Source organism: Sciurus carolinensis, chromosome 5, assembly GCF_902686445.1.
Source record: "Sciurus carolinensis chromosome 5, mSciCar1.2, whole genome shotgun sequence".
Classification (NCBI taxonomy): Eukaryota; Metazoa; Chordata; class Mammalia; order Rodentia; family Sciuridae; genus Sciurus; species Sciurus carolinensis.
The window spans coordinates 3,149,995-3,175,711 of NC_062217.1; the positions used below are offsets into that span (position 1 = coordinate 3,149,995).

Genomic DNA, 25,717 nt, shown 5'->3' on the forward strand with positions numbered 1-25,717 from the left:
GTCCAATTAATTGAGTCAAAGGCGCGAGGGAAGGGCCCTCCCCGCCGCGGCCCGCCCCCGCCCCTCCTCCGCGCCCCTTTTCCCGCCCTGGGTGGCATCTCCTCCGCTGCATCCACAACGAGCCTCTGATTAATGAGGCCCGGCCCGGCCCCGGCCTCCGCGGGAGGGGGAGGGGACGGCGGGAAACGCGGCCCCGGGAGAAAGGGGGGCGGGGCGGGGCGGGGGCGCTCGGCCCGCCCCCCCGGGTCCCACGCCCATTGGTCCTGCGCGCCGTCCGTCTGGGGGCGCGGCACCAATGCGGGCGGCGGGGCGGGGCGGGCGCGCCGTGTGTGCCTGCGTAACGCCGAGTCACATGTTGTTTTGCTCTTCTTAGTTCAGTCACTCGGTGCGCGATGTGTTACTCACTGTGCGGCGGGGACCGCGACGAGCTCGGGTCGCCGTTGGCAGCAGCAATAGCAGCCCCAGCAGAGGCGCGGACCCCGAGTGCCCGGGTGCACCCCGGCTTCCTGGAGCGCGGCGCGGCGTCAGCAAAGGTGCGGCCGCGCGCGCCTTAGGCTCGGCCCCGCGCGGCTCCGGGACCCCGACTCTCGGCCCAGCCAGCGAGTCCCCAGGCGCCGCCCGAGAGCCCGGGAGGCAGCGGCCGCGGGCAGCCGGGCCGGGGGGCGGCCACCGCCCGCGCCAGGCATCCTCCAGAGCCTCCGAAGGCGCTGCGCCACCGGAACGTGCGGGCCTCCTCGGACCTTTCCCTCTCCTGGGCCGGAGGGACGCGTGCTCCGGCGGGCGGCGGGGCGAACGGGTGGCAGGGAGCCGCCCCCGCCCGCGCCCCTCCGCCCTCAACCAGACCCTCCACGCCGGGCTGGGCTGCGCGGCCTGAAGCGCCGGCGATGGCGAGCCCGCCGCTGCATGGATCCCCCGGGCAGGCGGGCGGCGACGGCCCCAACCTCAACAACAACAACAACAACAACAACCACAGCGTGCGCAAGTGCGGCTACCTGCGCAAGCAGAAGCACGGCCACAAGCGTTTCTTCGTGCTGCGCGGGCCTGGCGCGGCTGGCGACGAGGCGACAGCGACTGCGGGCGGGGGGTCGGCGCCGCAGCCGCCGCGGCTCGAGTACTACGAGAGCGAGAAGAAGTGGCGGAGCAAGGCGGGCGCCCCGAAGCGGGTGATCGCGCTCGACTGCTGCCTGAACATCAACAAGCGCGCGGACGCCAAGCATAAGTACCTGATCGCCCTCTACACCAAGGACGAGTATTTCGCCGTGGCGGCGGAGAACGAGCAGGAGCAGGAAGGCTGGTACCGCGCGCTCACGGACCTGGTCAGCGAGGGCCGCGCGAGCGCCGGCGACCCGGCCCCCGCCGCCTCGGCCCCCGCCGCGTCCTGCAGCGCCTCCCTCCCCGGCGCCCTGGGCGGCTCGGCCGGCGCCGCCGCGGCCGATGACAGCTACGGGCTCGTGGCGCCCGCCTCGACCGCCTACCGCGAGGTGTGGCAGGTGAACCTGAAGCCCAAGGGCCTGGGCCAGAGCAAGAACCTGACGGGCGTGTACCGCCTGTGCCTGTCGGCGCGCACCATCGGCTTCGTGAAGCTCAATTGCGAGCAGCCGTCGGTGACGCTGCAGCTCATGAACATTCGCCGCTGCGGCCATTCGGACAGCTTCTTCTTCATCGAGGTGGGCCGTTCGGCCGTCACGGGCCCTGGAGAGCTGTGGATGCAGGCCGACGACTCGGTGGTGGCGCAGAATATCCACGAGACCATTCTGGAGGCCATGAAGGCGCTCAAGGAGCTCTTCGAGTTCCGGCCGCGCAGCAAAAGCCAGTCGTCGGGATCGTCCGCCACGCATCCCATCAGCGTCCCTGGTGCGCGCCGCCACCACCACTTGGTCAACTTGCCCCCTAGTCAGACAGGCCTGGTGCGCCGCTCGCGCACAGATAGCCTGGCCGCCACCCCCCCGGCCACCAAGTGTAGTTCGTGCCGGGTTCGCACAGCCAGTGAGGGCGACGGGGGCGTTGCGGCCGGGACTGTGGCGGCGGCCGGCAGGCCGGTGTCGGTAGCTGGAAGCCCCCTGAGCCCTGGGCCGGTGCGCGCGCCCCTGAGCCGCTCGCACACCCTGAGTGGCGGCTGCGGTGGCCGCGGAAGCAAAGTGACGCTGGCGCCGGCAGGGGGCGCCCTGCAACACAGCCGCTCCATGTCCATGCCAGTGTCACACTCGCCCCCGGCTGCCACCAGCCCCGGCAGCCTGTCGTCCAGCAGCGGGCACGGCTCAGGCTCCTACCCGCTGCCGCCGGGCCCGCACCCCCACCTGCCTCACCCCTTGCATCACCCTCCAGGTCAGCGGCCCTCCAGCGGCAGCGCCTCCGCCTCAGGCTCCCCCAGTGACCCTGGCTTCATGTCCCTGGACGAATACGGCTCTAGCCCTGGTGACCTGAGAGCCTTCTGCAGCCACAGGAGCAACACACCCGAGTCCATCGCTGAGACACCCCCAGCCAGGGATGGCAGCGGGGGTGAGTTGTATGGGTACATGACCATGGACAGGCCTCTGAGCCACTGTGGCCGCCCCTATCGCAGAGTCTCAGGGGATGGGGTCCAGGACTTGGACAGAGGACTAAGAAAGAGGACTTACTCCTTGACCACGCCTGCTAGGCAGCGGCCAGTGCCCCAGCCCTCCTCTGCCTCCCTGGATGAGTACACTCTGATGCGGGCCACCTTCTCTGGAAGCTCAGGCCGCCTCTGCCCTTCTTTCCCCACTTCCTCTCCCAAAATGACCTACCACCCCTATCCAGAGGACTATGGGGACATAGAGATTGGATCCCACAGGAGTTCCAGCAGCAATCTGGGGGCTGATGATGGCTACATGCCCATGACCCCTGGTGCAGCCCTTATGGGCAGTGGCAGCGGCAGCTGCAAGAGCGAGGACTACATGCCCATGAGCCCCACCAGCGTGTCCGCCCCAAAGCAGATCCTGCAGCCACGAGTGTCACCTGCAGCAGACCTGCCCCCCACGGGAGCGGCAGCACCACAGCCCGCCTCTGTGGCCAGCAGGACCTTCCCAGTGAGCGGGAGCAGCTACAAGGCCAGCTCCCCCGCGGAAAGCTCGCCCGAGGACAGGGGGTACATGCGCATGTGGTGTGGCTCCAAGCTGTCAGTGGAGTCTGCCGACCCAAAGCTGCTTCCCAATGGGGACTACCTCAACATGTCCCCCAGCGACGCAGGCACCGCGGGCACACCGCCCGATTTCTTCTCAGCGGCCCTGCACGGCAGTGGGGAGGTGCTCAAAGGCGTCCCTGGCTACTGCTACAGTTCCTTGCCCCGCTCCTACAAGGCCCCTTATGCCTCCAGTGGGGACAGTGACCAGTACGTGCTCATGAGCTCCCCCGTGGGACGGATCCTGGAAGAGGAGAGGCTGGAACCCCAGGCCACCCCAGTGACCTCCCCTTCGGCCAGCACCTTTGGGTCTGGCGGGGGTGGCCACACCCAGCCTCATCACCCAGCAGTGCCTTCACCTGTGAGGCCCAGCAGTGGTGGCCGCCCAGAGGGTTTCCTGAGCCAGCGCTGCCGGGCGGTGCGGCCCACACGCCTGTCCCTGGAGGGGCTGCAAACCCTGCCCAGCATGCATGAGTACCCCCTGCCACCAGAGCCCAAGAGCCCTGGAGAATACATCAACATTGACTTTGGCGAAGCGGGTGCCCGCCTCTCACCACCTGCGCCTCCACTGCTGGCATCGGCCGCCTCATCCTCCTCGCTGCTGTCCGCCAGTAGCCCGGCTTCGTCCCTGGGCTCGGGCACCCCGGGCACGAGCAGTGACAGCCGGCAGCGCTCCCCGCTGTCCGATTACATGAACCTGGACTTCAGTTCTCCCAAGTCCCCCAAGCCGGGCGTCCGAAGTGCGGACCCTGTGGGCTCCCTGGATGCCCTCCTCTCCCCCGAGGCTGCTTCTCCATACCCACCCCTGCCTCCGCGTCCTCCTGCCTCTCCGACCTCCCTGCAGCAACAGCCCTCTTCACAGCCTCCTCCAGGGGAACCGTACCGTCTGCCTCCAGCATCGGGCGCTGCCACCACCCAGGGCCCCAGTGCTGCCTCTTCCACATCCTCCGAGACTGGGGACAATGGTGACTACACCGAGATGGCCTTTGGTGTGGCTGCCACCCCGCCTCAACCCATTGTGGCCCACCCCAAACCGGAAGGTGCCCGAGTGACCAGCCCCACATCGGGCTTGAAGAGGCTGAGTCTCATGGATCAGGTGTCAGGGGTCGAAGCCTTCCTGCAGGCCAGCCAGCCCCCAGACCCCCATCGGGGGGCCAAGGTCATCCGTGCAGACCCACAGGGGGGCCGCCGCCGCCACAGCTCGGAGACCTTCTCCTCGACCACCACAGTCACCCCGGTGTCCCCATCCTTCGCCCATAACCCCAAGCGCCACAGCTCGGCCTCTGTAGAAAATGTCTCTCTCAGGAAAAGCGGCGAGGGTAGTGGAGGGGGCACCCTGGGTGGGGGTCTTGGAGCCAGCGAGGAGCCACCCACATCCCCGGGTCAGTTGCAGCCATCGCTTCCTGTGCCTCCACCGCCACAGGTGCGGCCTTGGGCCCCCGGCCAGCCTGGGGGCTTGGTGGGCTGTCCTGGGGGCAGTGGTTCGCCTATGCGAAGAGAGACCTCTGCGGGTTTCCAGAATGGCCTCAACTACATCGCCATCGACGTGAGGGACGAGCCAGGGCTGTCCCCCCAGGTGCAGATGCAGCATCCGCAGCCAGGAGACAAGAGCTGGGGCCGGACCCGTAGCCTTGGGGGTCTCCTCAGCACTGTGGGGGGCAGCGGCACCAGCGGGGTGTGTGGTGGTCCGGGCCCTGGTGCCCTGCCCTCGGCCAACACCTACGCCAGCATTGACTTCTTGTCCCATCACTTGAAAGAGGCCACCATCGTGAAAGGTGAGGCCTTTTAACCTTGAGCTGGGGGCGGAGGGCGGGGCAGCGGGTGCGTCTCTGGGTTTTGCTCTCTTCCCTGTGGGCCCCTTGATCTAAATGCCAGCTGCTGGCTCGGATCCTGGCTCTTGGCTGCCTGGTGCCCTCCTCCAAAGAGCTTGTCAAGTTCTGTCAACCTCTGGGGTGAGGGTGCCGCCTTCCCATGGGAGGGAGACTTCAGCCTCAGGCCCGGCCCATTTCCGGTGCCCCCTGGCCTCCCCTGCCTTGGGCATCAGGAAGTCCTCCACTGCAGGCAGGCAGCGCACTGGCCTAGGTGCAGTGGGGCTGGGCGGGGCCTGCGGACACCTGTCTTCTCCTTGTGGCCTGTAGCTGGGCTCCAGCTGAGACTCACTGAGCCGCAGGGCTGTAAAACCAGGCCCCCGTGTCCTTACAGAGTGGGCACTGGGTGCGGTGGCTGCCAGAGGGAATGGTCGCGCCTGAACTCCCGAGCTTCTCCTCAGAGGCCTGTTTCCCCAGGGCTGAAATGGCAGCGCTGTTCTTACACCTGAGCGGGCCTGGCGTCGCCAGGAGAGCTCCCCGCACAAGCCAGGGTTCCTGATGCGGCTGCCTGCAGCCCGCCCAGCTCTGCTGCACTGTTGCTGCACTCTGCTCCCCGGGGGAGATTGGTGGCACTCCGGAAGGGAACGCAGGGCTGGGTGGAGTCCAGGACCAGCGTTTCCCTGGAGACTCCAGCGTGCAGCCAGGATTCACGCTGTGGAGAAAACAAGTGACAACAGGAGCAGGTCTTTTCAAGAACAATTGGACGCGAGGGTGCCCCTTCCCTTCCTCCTGGTCCCATCGAACACAGAGTGGCAGCTGAACACAGAGTGGCAGCTGACCGTCCCAGACTGTGAATGGTGTGTGAGGAGGAGTCAGAGCGGCTTGGGTGTTCAATTCGTGTTTCAGATGTTGTCGTTGTTTCTTTGTGGAATGGCTGCAGGATAGACTCCAGGAAACACCCAGCACATACTCAGTAGTCTCTCCTGTGACTGGGAGGCTGGTGGATGATGGCCGAAGGTGCATAATCTGCAAGGGCTCCGAAGGTTTGACGGAGGGGCCTGGGATTCCACATGCCTTTTGTTCTTAAGTAAACAGACCAGTTTAATGCAGTCTGAAGCCAGTATATGTTTTATAGTATGCTTGGGACTGTTGGTTCAAGCAATTTAAAATTATAGCTGTAGGGTGAACACCCTGTAATAGAGGAAAGGCTATTTCCTTTTTTATTAAAACTGTATGATAGAAGATGAAAAGTCATGGCGAATTGTCAGGAGTGTGGTGCTTCAGCATCTAATTAAATCACTTGGAAGCTGTCAGAATGCATCTCGTAAATGGAGACTCAACTGAAGGTCACTTTGCTGGAGTCACGTTAAACACTACAAAATTGCCAGTGTGATGGGGGTCGAAAGCTTAGTTGCCTTCTAAGACATGGACCATGTAAACACAGCCGCGTGAGTGTAATTGAGTGCGGGAGATGTGCGCGCACGTTTAGTTGGTATGCCCACTTGGGTGTGCGCCAGAGTGAGCGTGGAAGAGCTACCTCGCCCAGGTCTAGCCTATCAGCAAACAGCCTGAGAACGAGCGGCTTCCTGCTCTCGGTGGAGGATGGGACCGAGGGGCCCGGAACAGGTCCTCAGGCAGGCAGCCGAGGCCGGGGCTGCGGGCGGGCTGCAGGCCTGTAGGACTCCAGGCCTTTCTGGTAGACGCGGCTTCCTGGGAGACAGGGCCCTTGCACACGCAGAGGTGTGAGTTTAGTTAGAGCCCTGCTGTGGCTGGTCTTGAGCTTCCCCCGGTGTAAAGTCCTCTCGGCTGCTGGGATTCACGCTCTGAAAGCCAAGCAGCAGTGCGTGCTCCTGGGTCGCTGAGCAGAGAAGAGGTCGGTGTGGTGGCTGCTTTTCCGAGGTCCGTGGGCGCCGTGGCGCCCGGCAGACCACCTTCTGCAAAGCACAAGGCCTATTTTAAAGAAAAATAGCTAACTGGAGTTTGTCCGTTGCGCCAAAACCACATGTTGAAAACAGATTCGTGTGGCAAATCAGGTTTCCAGTAAACCAGCAGCAGCGGAGCGCGGCAGAGCGGGAGGGGCCGCGAGCCATGTTGGTCAGATGGCTCCTTCCCGAGGTCTGAGCCAGAAGGGCGCCTCCAGGACCTCAGCAAGAACATCCATTCTGTGCCATTCACACGCGGGCGGTTGGCGGGGGGCTGTGGTGCTCCTGGGTTAGAAGTTCAGAGAAGGCAGTGTCCTTGAAGAGGGCCAGCACTTCTCTGAAGAGGCGTAGGACAGGCACTTCCCGGCTGCTGGCCGCCCTGCCCTGGCTCTTAGCGGCCGTGCTGACAAGGCCAGCACTCGGTGGAGACCTCCAGAGTCACTGGGGGAGGGTTATGGGGTCCCTGGGTACTCTTTAGTGTCTGCTTACGTGGCATCAGCAACGTTCGATAGTTGTTTACAGCATGACTGGAAATATGGCAGAGCGCTTTAAACACAAGAGCCGATTCAGAAACCATTTAGGTGTCGATATCTTTACAGTTCAGAGCAAAGGCTAAGCTATGCTTCTTATTTGGGGGCCAGGGAAGGTTGCTTCTGTGTTGTGTGTGTATGTATAGAAAAACCCAACCAATACGTTAAGAGTTTTGTTGTTTGGAACTGGAAACATACCGTAGAATTTACTGTTCTTTAGAACTGCTTTTTAAAATTAACTTTTTATATTTTTGCATTGTTATTTTAATATTCTCTAAAATAAGTTATTTTAGTTTTCCTCCCTAGTGGGATTTCATTCTAAAATTGGCTTCTGTGGATGTATAAAACAGATAAGAGTTACCACAGAAAGCATCTGTATTGTTTGATGAAAGGACTCTCCATTCATGTCTTAGAATAAAAAGATTGTGAGAAAAGTTTTCAGAGGAACAGAAAAGTCACGATGTACGTCTGAAAGTCTTGATGTTAAAATTAGCCTGTTCTGGAAATCTGAGGGACTCCTGGCCCGCCCAGGCCTGAGTCCCAGCTGGCAAGGGCTGGGAAAGTTCTGGTGCCTCCGTTGGCTGCACGTGCAGGAACAGGGAGTAAGGTGCTAACGAACACACGGGCTTTCGTGAATGAAAGTCACGTGACCCGCTCCATTTCCTTTATTGAAAGAGAAACCTTTATAAAAATAGTGCCTCACAGAAGGAAGCACAGTGCGTGGAATCAGGAAGCCAGGTTCCTGGTGGCTGCTCTTTGTGAGTCACCGTGTGACGCTGGGCAGCCACCTGATCCCTGCTTCTCACTTTCTGTGAAATGGGGTGATTGTCATCCTGTGTCTCAGGGCTGCTGGGAGGGAAAGGAGACCTGAAGCAGCAAGTGTGTTTTCAGCTCCTTGGAAGGAAAGTGGTCATAAATCCAGAAATTCTGATGGTAGTTGTTACTTTGAAACTGTGGAAAGACTTTGGTAAATGGGCATCCTGAGTTCAAAAAAGAAAAGCCCGCGCCCAGGGACCCGCACTGCAGGCAGGACTGCTCCGCACTGCTCGCCCTCAGTTAAGATTTTTCAAGGACTGGGGTGGAGCTCAGTAGTATAGCCAGTGCTTTGCGTGTGGGGCTGGGGCTCCATCCCCGGCAGCAAACACACAGGCAGAAAGTCTGTCCTATAGAAAACTGTCCAAAGTTAAAAAGTAACATTTGAAATGACAGGGCACAATAATGGGGAGGGAAATGGCATCTGATTCCTGGCCTCTGTGAAAGGGACCGTTGAATTCCCTTTTGGGATTTGTTCATGTATTAAGAAATGTTGACAAAATGAGAATGTATAATAGAATATACATTTTTAAAAAATTAGGTCTTAATACAGGCAGCATGAGGACACAAGAACCCCTAAACTTCAGGTTTTTAATTCCTTATTCGGTCTTGGAGTTCAGTCAGTTGATTTTATTTATTTATTTTTCAGATGTTAATGGACCTTTATTTTATTTATTTATATGTGGTGCTGAGAATCCAACGCAGTGCCTCACACATGCGAGGCAAGCACCCTACCATGGAGCCACAACCCCAGCCCCACTCAGTCAGTTTAATTGGGGCAGCTCCTCCTGCAGCTGTACTTCACAGCTGTTTGGTTGGGTTAGAGTAGGAAAATGTTCGCATCTTTTGCGTCCCCCCCCCACGAGAGTTGTGCTTGCTGATTTTCTTTAGCAGGATCAGTATTAAAATGAAGATCTTTTTCTGAAGAGAACTTGCAGAAGTCCTAGTGAGAGCGTGGGCATAAAGGGTTTTCTATTAAGATTCCCACTAATGCACTTTCTTTAGAAGTGCAGTTCCAGGAGCTAGGTAACTTTTGGTATCAGATTTGGCAAGTGGAAAGGTTTTCTGTTTTGTTTTGTTTCAGGGGGTAGCACAGAATCAGGTGTTCCCATTTCACCTTAGAAACTGAAGGGAAAATGTAATCGTACCTGTTTATCTGCGTTGCCTAGTGAAGCGGTGAGAACAGGCTGGGGAAGCAGAGCCCCGTCCCAGCCCGAGCCTTCCTTCCCTTCGGGACCTGTGGCTGTGGATTCTCTCTGTGGACATGAACAGGATGTATGTTTCTGTACAAGCTGGGCAGAACATTCTAAGTTGGCATTTGAGTAGACAAAACAAAATTTTGTGACTCTCTGAAATTGTCCGTTAGAACATTATGTTGTTCATCAGGTCATGGGTTTTGAGAAAACAATGCTATGCACATTCTGAGCAGGATACTCTGTTAATTTTATTTCGTTTGAATGTGATCTTCAAGGCTGTGGTTACTTGGAACCAGTTAGAGTAGATGAATTGTTGGCAGGGCTCCATGGTGTTTTGTTTTGTTTTTTTTTTTTCTGGGGAGAACTGGTGAAGCCTCATTCCAGGCAGAGGAAATGCTGGGGGCTGTGATTGCTTTTGAGTATTCAGTGTCTTTCAAGATACCAACCTGGCAGGCAAGGCTAAACTTGGGAATATAGCTATGTGAGACCTCTTGGTATAGAAGGCAATTAATATTAAATCATAAAGGTGAAACTCTTTAAAAAATACCCATGCTAAAATAATATGCATAGGAGAAAGTTTGAATAAAGAGAGTTGGGGAATATGTAGTTTGCTTCCTTGGTGCAAATAATGCTGAAGTAGAATTGGGTTAAAACTCACAGGCTGCATGCTTGCAAGTGATAAAACAGTCAATTTAGCAGCACTGATTTCTTTTTTATTGGACTAGAAAAATATTAAGTTTGCATAAAATCATGTTTACTTGTCCAAAATGAATGGGTAAATGTGTCTTTAAGCTTTCTTCTGTTTTCTTAGGCCATGTGTATATGCTGTTTATTCACACAAGCAATATTTATAAAAATACTCTTGCTTATTGTGCCTATACTAAAATTTAGGATATTTGATCGAATACTCAGATCCACAGCATAAAGATTAATGATCACATGCATTGTGCCATATAAATACTGGGCTTTTTAATATTTAAATAGTATCAGTATTCTCCAGAAATAAATATTTGGGGCAGTACATGAGAGTGTGTGCACGCATGCAGTTTCATAAGATCTCATCTAATTATGGTCTGAGGAGCATGAATTTTTTCTTTGTAATTGAAACTCAGATACTGATGATCTGCTTTTGGATCATGTTAAACCTTACATGAGAACTGTAAGCATAATCGTAGATCTGCTGTTACTTTAATCTTCATACAGAATCCTTATAAGCACTCGAGTGAATTATTATGGTGTAGTATCAAGTTTGGGTTTTTTCAAGGCATAAAAGTAGGCATAATGATAGTTTGTCACGTATGATTTTAGTTATTACCTTAAAGTTATGTGTTTAGGTTAAAAAGGACCATGTGCTTGCAGAGCGTTAACACACATTATTAGTGTTCATGAACGTGACATGGTCCTTCTCTTTGCATCCTGTGAACTTAAATCAAGCCCTCTCTTGCCACCAAAGTATAAATGTAGCTCACAGTCTCAAAATATCGCAGCCAGTTAATGATTTTGAAAGACTACTATTGAAGTTGAATGCCATGAAGATGTAACCACTGGTCTGATTGGTATTGAAAGATAACTGCATGGGGCAAAAGAATTGGGTGAAATTCGAAAGGTATTTTTTCTCACTTCAGTGTTAAAACATCTTTCTGCTGCACCTTCCCACAGGCTCCAGAAACCTTATGACAACAGCATCAGCTCTATCCGATTTGGGAAGAATAAAGGCCTGCAGCTCAGAGTGCCAAGTGAGCTGCCCAGGGTCACTGTGGGGAGGAATGGCTGGGGTCAGCCCCCTGTTGTCCTCCCCTCCCAGGCTCTGTGCTCCCAGTGGAATTGTCCCCTGGGGAGGGCGCATAACAGTTGCCTAGAGACTTGGACCCTGCTGAGGCTGGAGGGCAGCTGTCAGGTTAGGGTCCTGATTTGCATTTCACTTGGAGGTAGTTGCTTACTTTCCTTCCACAGTGGGGACAGTTGAGGAAGAAGACTGGGCTTGGTAGGAACCCTTTATTTTCTTTAAAACCAGTTTCACACCTGCCATTTGAAGAGCTTAGATTTTTTTGCCAGTGAAGCTGAGAGCTCATAATCCTTTTGTCCGTTGGTTCGGTTCTGGGGTCCAGCCTTCCTTCCTGGACCTTGCTTGGAGTACAGTGGAAAACTCCTGTTCTCCAGCTGGTTTTAGATAAGTTTTAGTACAGCGAGTGGGCTGTTGCGTTTGGAAGCACACCTCCTCCCAGAATATCCACCCTTCAGCTCAGTGTGCTGGCAGGCAGGGAGAAGTCCCAGGGCAGCGTGAGGGTGAAGAGTCAGGAGCCACTGACATAATGTCACTTATTTTAAGGTTGTGAAAACAGGGGCCATGCGAGGTGCCTCTGGCATCTGATTCAAGGTCGTGGATTTAATTACCAGAGTGTTGTTCGTACACAGTGTGAAGGAGGAGTGGGCCGAGGAGGGGAAGCGTGGCTGGCTCCTGTGGTCCCCTGGGTGCTGAGTGACTCTCTCAGCATGCGGCCTGCTCCCCTTGGACCGACTTGGGATGTGCAGAAGTGACACCAGTTAGTGAGATGCTTCACACAGAGACAGAAAGGCCGAGGAAGCCTGAAAGACGTGCTCAGGTCCAAGTGAGGAAGTGGGGGGGCAGGGTGAGAGCTGTGGATGCTCAGGGTCACGGCTGTTAGGAAGGAGAAGAAAGCCCGGCACAGTCCAGATCCGAGGGCTGGGTGTTCTGGGGAAGCAGAAGTCCTGCTCCTTGCAGGTGCTCACCCTGGGCGCTAATCCCATCGCGAAGGGGCAGGCCTGTGTGTCCTTACGATGCACTGCTCCTGGGGGTGGACCGTCAGACGCTGATCGGCATGAACGCGTCCCCGAGAAATAGTCATTAACCCACCTAATGGTGATTGTATTTAAAGCTCATCAATTTAGAATTTGCTAAGGACCAATTAGGTTGTTGGGTGGTGAGCCTCTGGGGGTTGTTTTTCACTGAGGTTTTCACCAGCACCTTTAATGTTTTTAAGGTTTTTTTTTTTTTTTTTTTTTAATTTTAAGGAAAGAAATCATCCAACAGAACTTTTACATGAAGAAAAATGGTTTTCCTAAAAACTTAATTTGTAGTGATATAACTGTAACACCCTTTTCAAAAGAAATACTTGAGCAAACACATGCAAATTCATAAGACACATGGCCTGGTGCTCTGGGGGCTCAGCGTCTTGTCCCCAGTGACTGTCAGTCCCTTTAGCATCCAGGAAGGGAACGCTGACTTCCGAGCAGATGGCAGCACATGACCGCCCAGAGCCTCCAGGTGGGGCGAGGAAACTTCTCTCCAGGTTAGGAAGGACAGGTTCAGAGTCCCCTGTCTGGGGGTAATAGGTTTATTGACACTCACCAAGTTGCTTTTAAAAACTAAGCTTCCGATGTCCTGTGAAGGGAGTCTTCCGCCATGGGCTCAGAAGTCTTCCTGAGCAAGGTGTGGATTCTTCCGTGAGCTTCTGCCTTCCATAGAGGGCCGGGAACTGAGCACTTTCCTGTATTGCCCAGTGCTGTGAAACCACTGGACTTAGGCACTGGGGCCAGGCACCATCTGATCCCCTGAGCTCCTAGGTATGTGGGAGCAGCCACCGGACCCTGTCCCCTGGGTTAGGCCCCCCAGCTCTCTGCCCTCTCTGTTCAGGGCTTCACATGCCCCCAGTGCATGGACAAATGGGGGAGGTTGTAAAGCAGGGAGACGAGTCTTGGAAATAGGCCAAGATGTCCTTACTAAATTTAAAAACTATGCAGATAGTACTTGGAAACTCTGCGCAATAAGCAGGATTAACCACGACATGGATTAGAGAGTTGAGCAGCTTGCTTTTGTGTGAAGAGGTCAGAAATGGAGGTACTAGGACCCTGGTGTCCTGCGGACACTGCAAAGCTCCTGAGCTTTCCAAACAGCAGAAATGCCTGGAAAAGAAGAGTCCTGGGCACGTTTTTGAGTTGCTTCTGTCATTCTGACGTGATAGGAGGCATGACCTAAAATAGCACTGGACACGTGCAGCTGGCACAGAGGGCCATCCCAGAGGCCACCCTACACCTCCTGGTTGGATGCCCAACGTGCTTGGCGCGACTTCTGTGGAGAACTGAGTCACACTGTCTGGTGGACGCCCGGCACACATTGAGCTCACGTCAAGCGAGTGCTTTAGCAAAGCACCTTCATTCCCAAACTACAAAATCTTTCTCCTTTAGAGTATTGTGAGAGCAGGATTTTAAACTTCTTTTAACAGCAGTATCAGAAAACTAACTTTAATTTTTTTGGTTAAGAAAGACGTTGAGGGCTGGGGATATAGCTCAGTTGGTTGAGTGCTTGCCTCTCAAGCACAAGGCCCTGGGTTCAAATCCCCAGTACCGCAAAAAAAAAAAAAAGAAAGTTGAATTTTAGTTGTGAACTGTGATGAAGTACTAGATACGGAAACCACACAGGACATCCTAAACACAAGTGTTAACGAATTTGTGAACACTCCTGAGATCTTACTTTTGACAGGCTTTTCAAGGCTGGGTGGCTTCGGCATGTAATGGCACCCTGGTGTCTAGGGTCCTGTTAGAATCTTCCAGATGCCATGGAGCCCGTCTTCTCTTCAGTCTGCCTTTGGGCTTTTTTTCCAGTGTAGTTATCAGCCCTGCTGGATCAGCACGTGGTCTTAGTTCAAAATGAAACAATGCATTAAATCTCATTTTCCCGGCACGGGGCACCCAAGGGAGTTCACAGAGTGAGGTCAGCTGTGTGTGTGTGTCTCCCTTGAATCCTGGGTTCACCTGGCTCAGCGGGAGGGGTCAGAGTTTGTGGGGTCCTGGGCTGCTCACTCAGGGCATCGTGCAGTTGGTGCCTTGGCCCGTCTGATTGTTGGGAGTCTGGTGTGCAGGCACAGCTGTGCCTGCTCCAGAGGCAGAAGAGAAAGGAGGGCTCTGCCCTCTGGGCCCTGGGGTCAGCTTGGACAGCCACCACCTGAGCTGCCTTTGGGCGAGACCGCTCTGATCGTCTGGAGCCACCCTGCAGGGTGTGTGGCCCTGCTGGAGGACTCAGCTCCGTCCTCAGCTGGTCCCCTGCGGGGCCTTGGCTTGGCTGGGCCGCTGCTGCTGTGCCTGGGTGCTGGCTCGCCCTCACCCTGGTCTTCCTCGGGCTCCTGGGGCGGTGGGACGCCGGTGCTCCAGAGGCTGGATGTGGCCCACTCTGCTCCTGCGTGTGGCCAGGAGTCTTCCGGGAACTCCGTGGCACGGCCCGCCGTGGCTCCGCCTGGGGAGACAGCTGGCTCGCTTGGCTGCCTGTGTCCAGTGTGCCCTTCGGAGCTTAGTTCACGTTTTTTTCATGAATGACCCGTGAACGTCTCGTAGGATCGTGCGTGTTTTCCTTCCGAATAGCTCCATTTGCGGTCACTTCCCTGACATCCGCACTAGGGTTGCCTTCCCAGGACCCGCCGGGGCCCCTGGCCCACCCTCCACAGCCGCCTGGCTTTGCAGGAAAGCCCCCTCCTGCCTGTGGAGGCCGCTCCCCTGCCCCAGCCGTCCTGGGCTGCTCCCTGCTCTGAATGTGAGCCGCTTCCTCCCCAGCGGGGCCACCACCTGAGGGAGGCCTGGCGGGCGTGCCGCTGTGCCCAGTCCCTCAGGCTGATGTGGGGTGGGCTCAGGCAGGTTACCTGTCCACTTACCTCTTGGAGTTCTTCCCAGAACAAACCCCAAAACCCAGGAGTGGCAGAAACGTCCCTCGGGCCATGGGAAGGGTAGAAAGTATGGGGAGGCTGGACCGTGGCAGGCGACGGCTGTTACTTGTGGACTACTTCACGCTCATTTCATCCGTTTGAATGATACAAAAATAGAGGCTGACAAGAAATGGTTGTTTTTCAAGCTAAAAAGAAAGTCCTCAGTAGGCTATCTACCTCCGAAACCTAGGAACGAACCCTGTTGAGGTGTGTGTAGGACAGACGTGTGGTAAGTGGTAGAAATGTTCTGGGATATATGGCAGGCAGATGGCATCTGAACTCAGTGACCGGAGGGGGCGTAGAGTCAGTCTGATGACTCCCAGGGAGAAGGCACACAGGTGAGGAGGGGGCAGCCATGCAAAGGCCCTGGGGCAGGAGATGGCCTAGTGTGTCCCAGCGTCTGAGCTGCTGGCAAGAACTCAGGAGAGAAGAGTAGGTGAGAGTGAGGTTGCAGGGAGCGCACTGTGCTGGTGCCAGCCCTTCCTAGCCTGGCCTCGTGGTGGCCCCAGGTGGCATTTGTACTTGGTGAGGTTTATGTGCATTCCTGAGTTCCTTTACACAAAAACACATAAAGTCTCCCAGTGGAACAGAGGCCCTGAAATGTCACTGAGGTTGGGGAATCCAGAGGGGAGTGTCTGCAGCCTGAACAGCAGAATGGAGGGAAGCACGGATGTCGAGTCGCGGACGGCAGACTTGGTCCTGGAGAGCCACGTTGCTGCAGTGGCTGTGACGGTCTGCAGAGCGTTCTGGAGCCTCCTGGAGGACAGGTTCCTGCTGTCCTCCTCCTCAGCGCCCGCCTAGCCACATGGCTGTGCTCTGGCTGTGGAGTCTTTCTGGTGGGCCCTTGTGCATCTTGTAGAGAAGAGGGCACTCCCTGTGCCCGTCCACCGCCTGCCTGCTCACTCCCCACTCCTCTGGTGGCGGCCGGGCACCCAGTGCCCGCTGCTGTACCGAGACTGCTCCGCGCGGGCAGATGAGTGCGGTTCTCCACCTGGTCTGGAAGCTGAGTGACGGAACGCAGGACGTCCGGAGGTGACTTACAATTCCACATCCTCTGTGGAATTCTGACTCGACGGGAAGGTGCCTGTGGAGGGAGTTGAGAGCTGAGGTGACCGAGGGGCGTGTGGCTGTCACAGCCTGCGTCGTGGGGAAGCTCACAGTGTTTAGATCTTTCTTTAGACTTACGACTCCGTGTGACAGCTGTTGGGAAACACTTGTTAAAAAGGTATTATTCATAAAATGTCTTAGAAAAACTTCTCCGTCTGATGACGTAGGAATAGGGCCTCATCTTCCGTGTATGTTAGCGCTGTTGCTAGTTTTTCCTTCCAAGTGGAAATTACAAGATGACCTGTTACTCTCCAAGAGGAGTGGAGGCGCGAGTGACTCGTGGTGGTTTCATAGACTGGGTAGCGCAGGGTTCACAGCTGAAGCGTCCTGCACGGTCGAGTGGACTTTCCAGGGCGGCCCAGCTCCCCCAGAGGAGAGCCACTAAGCCCGTGAGGCGTGGGGCGTGACCGTGGCGAACAGTGTGCTGGTCCCTGTGTGTCACTCTGGTCAGCAGAGCGGTGTCGGTGAGGTCCCTCTCCTTAGCTCTGTTCTTGTCTGTCTTGGAGGACCCTGCCCGGCCCAGCTTCGAGGCACTGGACGTGTGCTCCCGTAGGCCCTCCCTCGCCGTTCCGCCTTTTCAAATAAGAGGCGTTTCTCTGTGATCGGTTGAGAACGCTCCCCTTTCCAAGCCTCAGCTGGGGAGTCGCCTCCACGGGGCTGGTTTTCTCTTGAGATGCTTCCTTCCTGCTGGAGAAGGCTGGGTGGGGACAGGGTTGCCATCAGTCGTGTCCCCCTGTGGTCCCAGCGAGCCTGTCTGGACAGGAGCCAGACTGCACAGTCTCCAGCCACCTCTCCAGCTTGCCCGCTCATCCAGCGTCCCCAGGAGCCTATGGAAAACACCACGGCCAGCTCTCTGACCAGGCAGTCCAGCTCACCAGCATCTGGAAATGTCTGTAGGGTTCCTACTTCTCAAGGTCTTGCCAGACAAGTCGTCCTTTATGAGGTGTGCCCCGTCTAGACTCGAGGTCGCGGGCAGCCTCAGGGCCCCGGGGCATTTGCCCTGCAAGGGTGTGTGAGTAGCCTGGTGGGATCTGGGCACCCAGCGTTAGAGGCCATCGGCCAGGCCAAGTTGCAGGTAGAGCCGTCCTGGTGGATTGGGGCATCCACATGGGGTTGGGGAGGCAGGGAAGAGGAATGACGAGCACTGGTGGCCCGTGTCCCCTGCCCCAGGGAGGACTTGTCTGTTTTAGTGAGTGGACTTTCACTGTCCCTAGCCAGTGACTCTCGCCTCGGCCGGGGATCTAAGCGCCTGCTGGTGCTGCGGTGCCCCTTCTGTATAAACCAGAGGGAGGGAGGGCCCAGCGAGCCGCCTGTCCGTGCCCTGCGTTTGTGCAGCACGTGTCACAGGGGGGCGGGTGTGGTCCTGGGACAGCTGCCCTGCGGTGGGCCAGCACCATGCCTGGGTGTGTTGTCCTGTCCTGGTGTCCTGGTGTCCTGGTGGGCAGAGGTCCTCCTGCAGCCTGTGAGAACTGGGAGCTTCAGGGGGCCAGGCTCCCAGCCCCGCATTCCCCTCCGGTCTGCTCGTCTGGCCGAAGGACGCTGGTCCTTTGCCCTGTGGCCTGTTTGCTGTTTGCTGCAAGAAGTTGCAGTTCGTGATGTCCTTCCTGGATGCCATTTTGGAGGAGGACGGGGCTGTGACTGAGCGGCCCCGCTGCTGAGTGCATGCGCGGGGAGGCACTCTTCCCAGCAGCCCAGCCTCTGGAGTCTTGTAGCGACAATGCAGCAGGGAGCCCACCGGGCACCCCAGCACCCCGTGCTGCTGCGGCGCCTCCGCGTGTGGAGGGCCCTGTGGGGCCCCGCCACGTATCAAGCAGGGCCTGAGCTCGCCCGGCTGTCCCCGTAGGCCGCAGAGCCCCAGGGAGAGGGCACACACTCCAGAGGGCTCCGGAGCGACCTGCTCCTCCGGAAGAGGCCGAGCCGTAGCCCTGTCTCATGCAGGGTCAGACAGCGGGAGGAACTTACCATGGTTGCTCAAGTACTTGAAGGAAAGGTTCACTGAAATGATATATAAAAACAGGTCATTTGGATATGGGTATATTTTGAAGGAATTAGTCACTCCACATTTCCTTAATTTGACAGGAAAAATAGAAAATAAGATCTGTAACTTTAGATGTAAATGTTTTAACAGTATATGTAAAATCCATATTTTTTATATTAGTATTAGTCATACGTACAAAAATGTGTTCAATCTCAGAAAAGAATTGCATTGCTTTTTTAAAAATATTTTTATTAGTTGTTGATGGACTTTTATTTACTTATTTACTTATTTATATGTGGTGCTGAGAATTGAACCCAGTGCCTCACACATGCTGGGCAAGTGCTCTACCACTGAGCCACAACCCCAGCCCCAAGAATTGCATTGTTACAGTGTATTTGCAATTTTAATGCAAATCGTAGCCCAAGTCCCAGATGTCCTTATTAGGGAAGAAGGTCCAGCTTATAGTCACCTTTTTAAATGACCTGAGAAAGGATTTGGCGTTCTTGAGTGGCAGACCTGGTGGGTGTGACCTCCCTTTCCCTTTGATGCTGGGTGTCCTCCTAGGGTGTACTTAGTCACAGTCAGAGCAGCAGCGCCACAGTGAGTCTGGCTTCCCACACGGGTTTTGGGCTTGCCTCCTCACCCTCCTCACCCTCAGCGGGGACTGTGCAGGGTGTTGGTAGTAGGCAGCGTGGCACAGAAGCTTGCTGTTTTCAAGCCTCGGGTGTCCGGCAGCCACAGGTGGGACCGTCGCGTGGGACGCTCCCACGTTGTTCCTTGGATCTTCTCGTGGGCTTCCGTACCAGAAGTTACCCAGACGCCTTCCCTGAAGGGCCAGCTGGCAGGTGTTGGGTGTTGCTCCAGGGTCTCTGCAGCAGCTGCTTAACTTGGCTTCAGCTGGAAGTAGGCATAGACAGGTAAGGGGACAGGTGGGGCTGTACTTTACTGACCTCTGCCTAGAATGTCATTCTCAGGTGAGGTGGGAAAGGTTTCCTTTGATGCTGGGTCTCATCTACTCCTAAAGTTTTTTTTTCTTCAGAAAACTCTATTTCCTTTACTGCCTCTGAGAAATGACATAAACCACCTGGGGTTTTAATTCCAGTTGAGTTCAACGTAGGGTGATTGAGGACCCAGTAAGCCTTGTGCTGGATGCTGGGGGCACCAAGGTAAGAAAGGCCTGGTTAGACTTGGTCTAGCAGGGAACAGATCCCTAAGGCGACACACATCACGCAGAGTGACTTTTTAGTGTCAAGTATAGTGTCGTAGTTAATATCCCTGAGCTAGGGAAAGAACAGTGTTGTGTGAGCTCTCTTGTACCATATGTAGGTCCTAAAATAATAATAAAAGGTTGGGTTACAGAGGTCAAGAATGAGACTGTGGTTGCCATCAGGGGTGGGAGGAGGGGCGGCAGAGGCAGAGAAGAGGACTTGGGAGCACATGGAGCTGCCCGAGTCCGCAGGTCCAGCACACGCATGTGACATGTGACTAGGGCAAGCAGACCCTATCGTATTAGGGGATCTTGTTAAACTAGTGTGATGGATCTGCTCTTGTCACGAAGACGTACCTCTGAGATAGAGCTGCTCGCCTACCTGGCCAGGTCCCCTGACTGTATATATCCCGTTGCGTCATGTTGTGATTCTCAATATGCACAGTGACACTTACTCAAAGAAGTAAAAAAGTTAATGGTACAATTGGAAGTTTGAGCTCTGGGCCCCCACGAAGTGGTCATGTCCAGCAGCAGAGCCCTGTCCCGTCCCCACACCTCCCTGTGGCCCAGGTGGGGGCATGGGGGAGGGGTTGAGCACAGTCTTCCAGGAACCCACGGGGAGACCTCGTCAGGTCCTTGATGCTTCCTGGTGTGGACTTAACCTAGGGCTACTAGCATTTCATGATCCCAGAGAAGTGTCCCTCAGCAGCTTAGGAGCCACTTGGTCTCAGAGCTGTTTGTGCCAGAGAATGTGAAGACTCTCCAACATGGTGCTGGATGCTGTCCTGCAGGTAGGGTGGAAAATTCTTGCCATAGAAGAATAGCTCACATGACACGTGTCAGCAGACAGCCCAAAAAAGAAACCGTCCTCCCAGTCCCGTGCTCTGGAATCCGCCAGGCCAGTCTGTGCAGGTGCCTGTGCCTTGGAAGGTCAGTGGTGTGAGGAGAGTCCAGGGACGCAGGGGACAGTGGGAGTCCCCACTCGCTGGGTGACTAGGCGAGGTCTGCCGGGAAGGATCCAGTGCCATGAGGGAACCAGGCTGGCTTCTTGCCGCCCGCACTGTGTCAGGAGCGGCTTGGGGGTTTCTCCCGCAACAGGCGTTGAGAAGGAAGAGGTCCGAGCTCATGTAGAAAGTCCTGCTGTCATGGGGTTGGTGGACCTTGTCCCTACTGCCTGCAGCAGCTTATTCATCCACATTTTCCTTCTGAGTGATTTTCCCCCCAATTTAAAAGAAAGTCGCAGCAACCGTTTTTCTCAGAATCTCTGGTTGCTGGTTATCACTCGCCACCTTACTCTTGTTCACGTTCTCAGTGAGCTGCTTTTAGTAAAGCTGGAGATACTGAATTATCAGACGCATTTTTTCTAGGAATTTCTCCTACAACTGAAAACTGTATTTTCCTTCGTAATTCTGTGTTTAATAGAAGAAGGTCTAAACTGGGGGCGAGTTGGGCCTAAGATGGGTTTGAACTCAGCCGAGGGTTTCTCCCTTGATTGTGTTGGCTTGTGGTTGTGAGTTGTCGCTCTAAGAAGTGCCTGGCTTGGCAGTCAGCATGACACTTCTAATTCAGAGATGCTGGGGGTGTGGAGGCACCCTCCCTGCTCTGGGTGGGCACTGCCCGGGCACCAGCTACGAGGGGCTCCTGGAGAGGAGAGAGGCAAGGCCTTGGTGGGCAGGGGTTACTGTGACCCCGCTGAGTGGACTAGACTCTGAACACTGAAATATGACCTTGCAGTCGGACAGGTCCAAACCCAAATTCTCATGAGAAATCATAACAAAAAGTCAGGATGAGTCAAGTACCTGCAGTGCCACCTGATCTTATTTGCTGGACAGTTTGCCTCATTCGTAGCTGACACAATGCTGCCTTCCATGCTCTCTTGGTCTTTCTCATGTGATTGTGACGTGGGCCTCAGTTCCCTGGTGCTGACCTGTCCCTGGGTGTCACAAGGATACTTTCTGCTTGTTTTACTGCCCTTTCCCAATGGTGGGCGCTCCCTCCCTCTCCTCCATCCCTCCCTCTCTTTGGGGGCAGGTCAGAGCAGACTGAAGACCTGGCCTTTATCACGGGCACTGGCTCCTCTGCGTTCTGATTGCTCTTTAAGTGCAAGGATGGAATCATGGCTGGCCCACCCGGAATTAGCGGAATTAGCTTACACCCCCCCCCCCCCCGTGTGACTGCCCCACATAGGAATGTCATTTATCACAAAGGACAGCAGGAAAAATACCAGAATGATAGCCGGAATGCCTGGCGTGTCCTGTGGGGCAACTTTCTCCGCCACAGGTAGTGGTCATTGCTGGGTCTGGTTCACCCAGTGACTCGTGAGTGTGCTTCTGTGAAGGACTCTGCAGAGCAAGCCTGAGGCATGCAGTAGCTTGGTGTGGCAGATTCAAGCCCTGTGACTATGAGTACATGTCCCTTTCTTAGTAGGCACTTTCTGTAGGAGGGGTTGCTGCCTGGCTCTCTGAGCACGTGGGCAGCCTGGAATCTGCTGCTTTTTTGTTTTGCTCTTGGGCCCCTTGAGTTCAAAGGAAGTCTGCCTTCCCAGGGTGAGTGCAGAGCAGTGTGGCGGGGCTCAGAACCGGCGCTTTGCTTCTAGTGGGGTAGCAGACATAAACAAACTTTTGCTGGGATCTCATCAAGGAAGCATAAACATCCAAGGACTAAAGATGTCATAGGAGTAGTATAAGACAGTATTTTTTTTCTCCTAGCTTGAATGAACCAGACTAGTAACTTACCTTGAAAACAAACAAACAGGAAGGGGAGAATGCGCTCGTTGCTGGGCTCAGGTCCGTTGCTGGGTTCAGATGCGCAGGAGCCTTTCCCGGCTCCCGCTCTGCCCTCCTGCCTGCAGCACGAGTGGCACCGAGGAGTGAGCAGTTGTCAGAAGGGCCAGACCCTGGGCTTCCCTGGGGCCTCCCCCAGGGCCAGACTCAGGGTTTGGTGTCTGGTGCTGCAGGCGTGGTCTGCAGAGACCTCCTGCACCTGCTGGCTCAGGTGCCTCCCCTAGGTAGGTGCCCTTTGGTCGTGCTGGGTCAGTGTCCTTGCTAGCTAGCACATGGGACAGACACATTCTGCTCTTTTGATAATGGAATGGAAAGGGGTGTCGGGTACTAGTTGAGGTGGCCAGTTTCTGTCTCGACCTTCTTACTGTAACACATAGAAGACCTGCAGTCAGATTTCTGGCACGATTCCTTTCTACTCCCTGCATTCTTCCTGGGTATTTTTGGTCTATAGGTCCATAGGTCCTTCTGCTGTGGCTCAGCAAGTCGAGGTGGGTCCAGTTTGAGGTGTGGGCCGGTCTTCCCTTGCTGGCCCTTGCTTTGCTTCGCACCTCCAGGAAGGATGCCTCTAAGGGATGGCTGGCCCTCTCACATTCGTGTGGTGCTTCTGGGCTGAGCCAGCAGCAGCGCCCAGAGAGGACTGAGGAATAGGTGGTGAACCAGCTGGTCAGGAGTGGCAAGGTGCTGAGCAGCACGGCTAGAGCCTGAAGCTCCCCAGGAGACCCAGACAGGAGGCAGCCATAGCAGGAGACAAGGCTCATCTCCAGGTGTTCACCCCGGTGCCCTGTGTAAATGTGAATGGGTTTGAGGGACCACAGTCCGGCTTGCAGGCTTCGTCTCCAAGCCAAGAGCTGTTTTCAAGATAATGGGCTTTGAGTTAACATGAGACATTTAGCTTCATTTAGCTTAATTGTTAAGGTGAAAATAAACTTTGATTAGAGATCTTTCTATAGTGGATTCACAGGGTCTTGACATCTGCTCTGGCGCAGGAATTATCTCATGATCAGGGCCTGAGTGACAAAATGCAAACTCGAGTAAAACTTGAGTCCAGTTTAGCAAACGGGGACTTTAAAAGGAATGCAGACGGAGCTCACTGCAGAGTGGAACATCGTGGTGTGACCGAGGTCCCTGGGAGGAAACTGGGAGCCTGGGTGTGTGTCAGGCTTCGTCTGCGGAACCCCCTTTTGATTTTTGAAGGCTGTAAACTTCATTAGAAGAATAGGAAAAGCTGCACAATCTCCAGATGTCACCTCGCAGGGCCGTGTGTAGAGGCGGCGTGGGTCTCTGCAGGGCTGCTGTTCTGTCGGGAGGAAGTGAAACCTGGAGTTGGTGGTGGGCAGTCTCCAGGGGTGCACAGTGTCCTCGCCAGGGTCAGTCCTCTGAGCTCCAGGTGCGGAAGAAAGAATTAGAGTCACAGAAAGGGAAACCAAGGTGAGGGCCAGAGAAGGGCCCGGGCTCTCCTCCATTGCAGAGGCGCCCAGCTCCACAGGCAGGGCAGGGACAGACAGCTGTGAGGGGACGAGGGTCACCTGCCCTGGGACCCAGTGCCCAGAACGAGCAGAGTTCCAGTGACCTTGCTGCCGTCTGGTGAGGGGGAAAATTCACAGTATGTTTTGGGGGAGTTGAAAAACCAAGAAAGTTAAAAAAAAAGGCAGCACCAGGGGAGGTGCCGGGATCTTGGGAGCTGACCCTGCAGTAGTGACCTGGAGCAGACCTGGGCTTGACACGCAGGAGCCGCCCTGGACGGCGAGCTGGTGACGCCCCCCTGCCTGCCAGCCCCCAGGCAGAGCCAGGCGGGCGAGAGCTCTCTGCAGCCAGCGCGGGTGGGCTCCTGCTGCGGGTGGGCTCCTGCTGCGCCTGCCTCACTCGCTCCCTCTGCAGGGTGCGCGGTTTCCTGAGCTCTCTGGGGTGTTTTCCTCAGCTTTTGGCTGCTGACAGGAACAGTTAGAGGAGCAGATATTTGGTTCACGGAGTCAGAGGTTCAGTCCATAGATGGCTGCCTCTGGCTCTGGGCCTGAGGTGAGAAGGGCATGGTGGACGAAGGCAGCTCAGGACAGACCTCAAAGGCGCGCCCCCTGGACCCACCTCCTCCAGCCACACCCCACCTGCCTCCAGTCACGACCGTTTTAATCCTTCAGTGGATTAATCCACCTCTTGGGTGACACCTCTCATGATCTGAGCATTGCAGCTCACAACCTTCTTGCATTGCCTCACACATGAGCTTCTGGGGACACTTCACATCCAACCAGGACCAAGGGGGTGTGTGATGCTCATCTTCTCAGCAGCCCCGTGAGGAAGGTAATGGCTTTTGTTCCCCCGGCCCTGCGGTGGTTCCCGGATGCACAGGTGCTCAGTGCGAAGGTGGACTCTTGCCTCTCAATCTCTTGTAGCTCACTGGCTGGGGTCACTTGTAAAAGTGCATATGAGCCTTTTCTTGGATTGAAATTGCAGACGTCCCTCACAGACGGCTCAGGGTGCGCCCGGGGCAGTGCAACACGGAAGGAGGTCACGGCTGCTCCTCCCAGCACCTCCTTCCATGGAGACCGTCAAGCGCAGGTCGGGGGTCTTTTCTGGATCCCAGAGACCACCTGCCCTTGTGCGAGTTGCTCCTGAGTTCTCTGCTCTCTCTTTCAGAGTGAAGCACTGTCCGGCCGCATCGCCCCTGAGGTCGACGGCAGAGACCCACTTGGAGATGCTCAGCATGTTTCCAACCTGAAGCTGCATGCGACCTTCTGTCGGATCTGGGTGATTCCACGTTGAGACATCTGTGAACTGGACAGGACCCACCAGGACAGAGCGCCTGCCTCTCTCGCTGGGCCCGGCCGGGACATGCATCATTGTGCAGTGTGTGTTGCGTTTGGTTTTATTTTACAACTAAATTAGCTGAAGAAGTTTTTCTGGAGCAAATTGGATGTTTTCATTGGCCTTCTTAGATCATGGCCGGTGTCTTCATTTCTTCTTACTTTCATTTTGGCAAAGCAGATTTATCCCTCAGCATGCTAGGAGATGCTACAACACCCACCGAAGTGGTAAAATCTGGTATTTACTGGCTTACACTCAACTCTACCACAGTCCTACCTCAGTCCAAGGTAACGCCGGATCACGTGGTTGGGGTACAGGGGCCTCCTGCATGTCTGCCCTGGGGGCTCGAGCGTGGTCCTCGGCCTGGCTGACCTGCTCCAGTGACACGGATTCCAGTCCAGGGACCCGCCATGTTCGCTGGTACAGAGCCCGAGTGGGACTGACAGTTCTCCACGGAGGTGAAATCTGGGATTGGACTTGGAAGCTGGATTAATAAATAATAATTATTAAATGTACCTGAAGCAACCTACTTTTGAAAATCATCAGTTGTATCGGGTGGTGCGGGCGGGAGGGAGGGGACCTGGGAGGGTGACTCTTTTTACCTTTAACAGGCTTGTCTGTCCTTCTCTACGTAGGTGTTCGTGTAGGTACTTCAAGTTGCAAAAGCCTTCTGTCCCATTCATGAGCTCAGATGCCTCTGCTGTCCTGAATCTTGGGCTTA

General features: G+C 55.4%; 1 protein-coding gene across 1 annotated transcript; it reads left to right on the plus strand.

The window, feature by feature from the left end:
• The first annotated feature begins 380 nt into the window (after positions 1 to 380).
• Irs2 (insulin receptor substrate 2) lies at positions 381 to 25,552 on the plus strand. Its single transcript, XM_047552355.1, has 2 exons — positions 381 to 4,914; positions 24,829 to 25,552. The coding sequence occupies exons 1-2, from the start codon at positions 885 to 887 to the stop codon at positions 24,831 to 24,833; spliced, it is 4,035 nt and encodes a 1,344-aa protein (XP_047408311.1). The 5' UTR covers positions 381 to 884; the 3' UTR covers positions 24,834 to 25,552.
• Positions 25,553 to 25,717: the final 165 nt, after the last annotated feature.

Bases quoted from the DNA above. Each gene is read 5' to 3' on its own strand.
- Irs2 (XM_047552355.1), top strand. From the start codon at position 885: ATGGCGAGCCCGCCGCTGCATGGATCCCCCGGGCAGGCGGGCGGCGAC.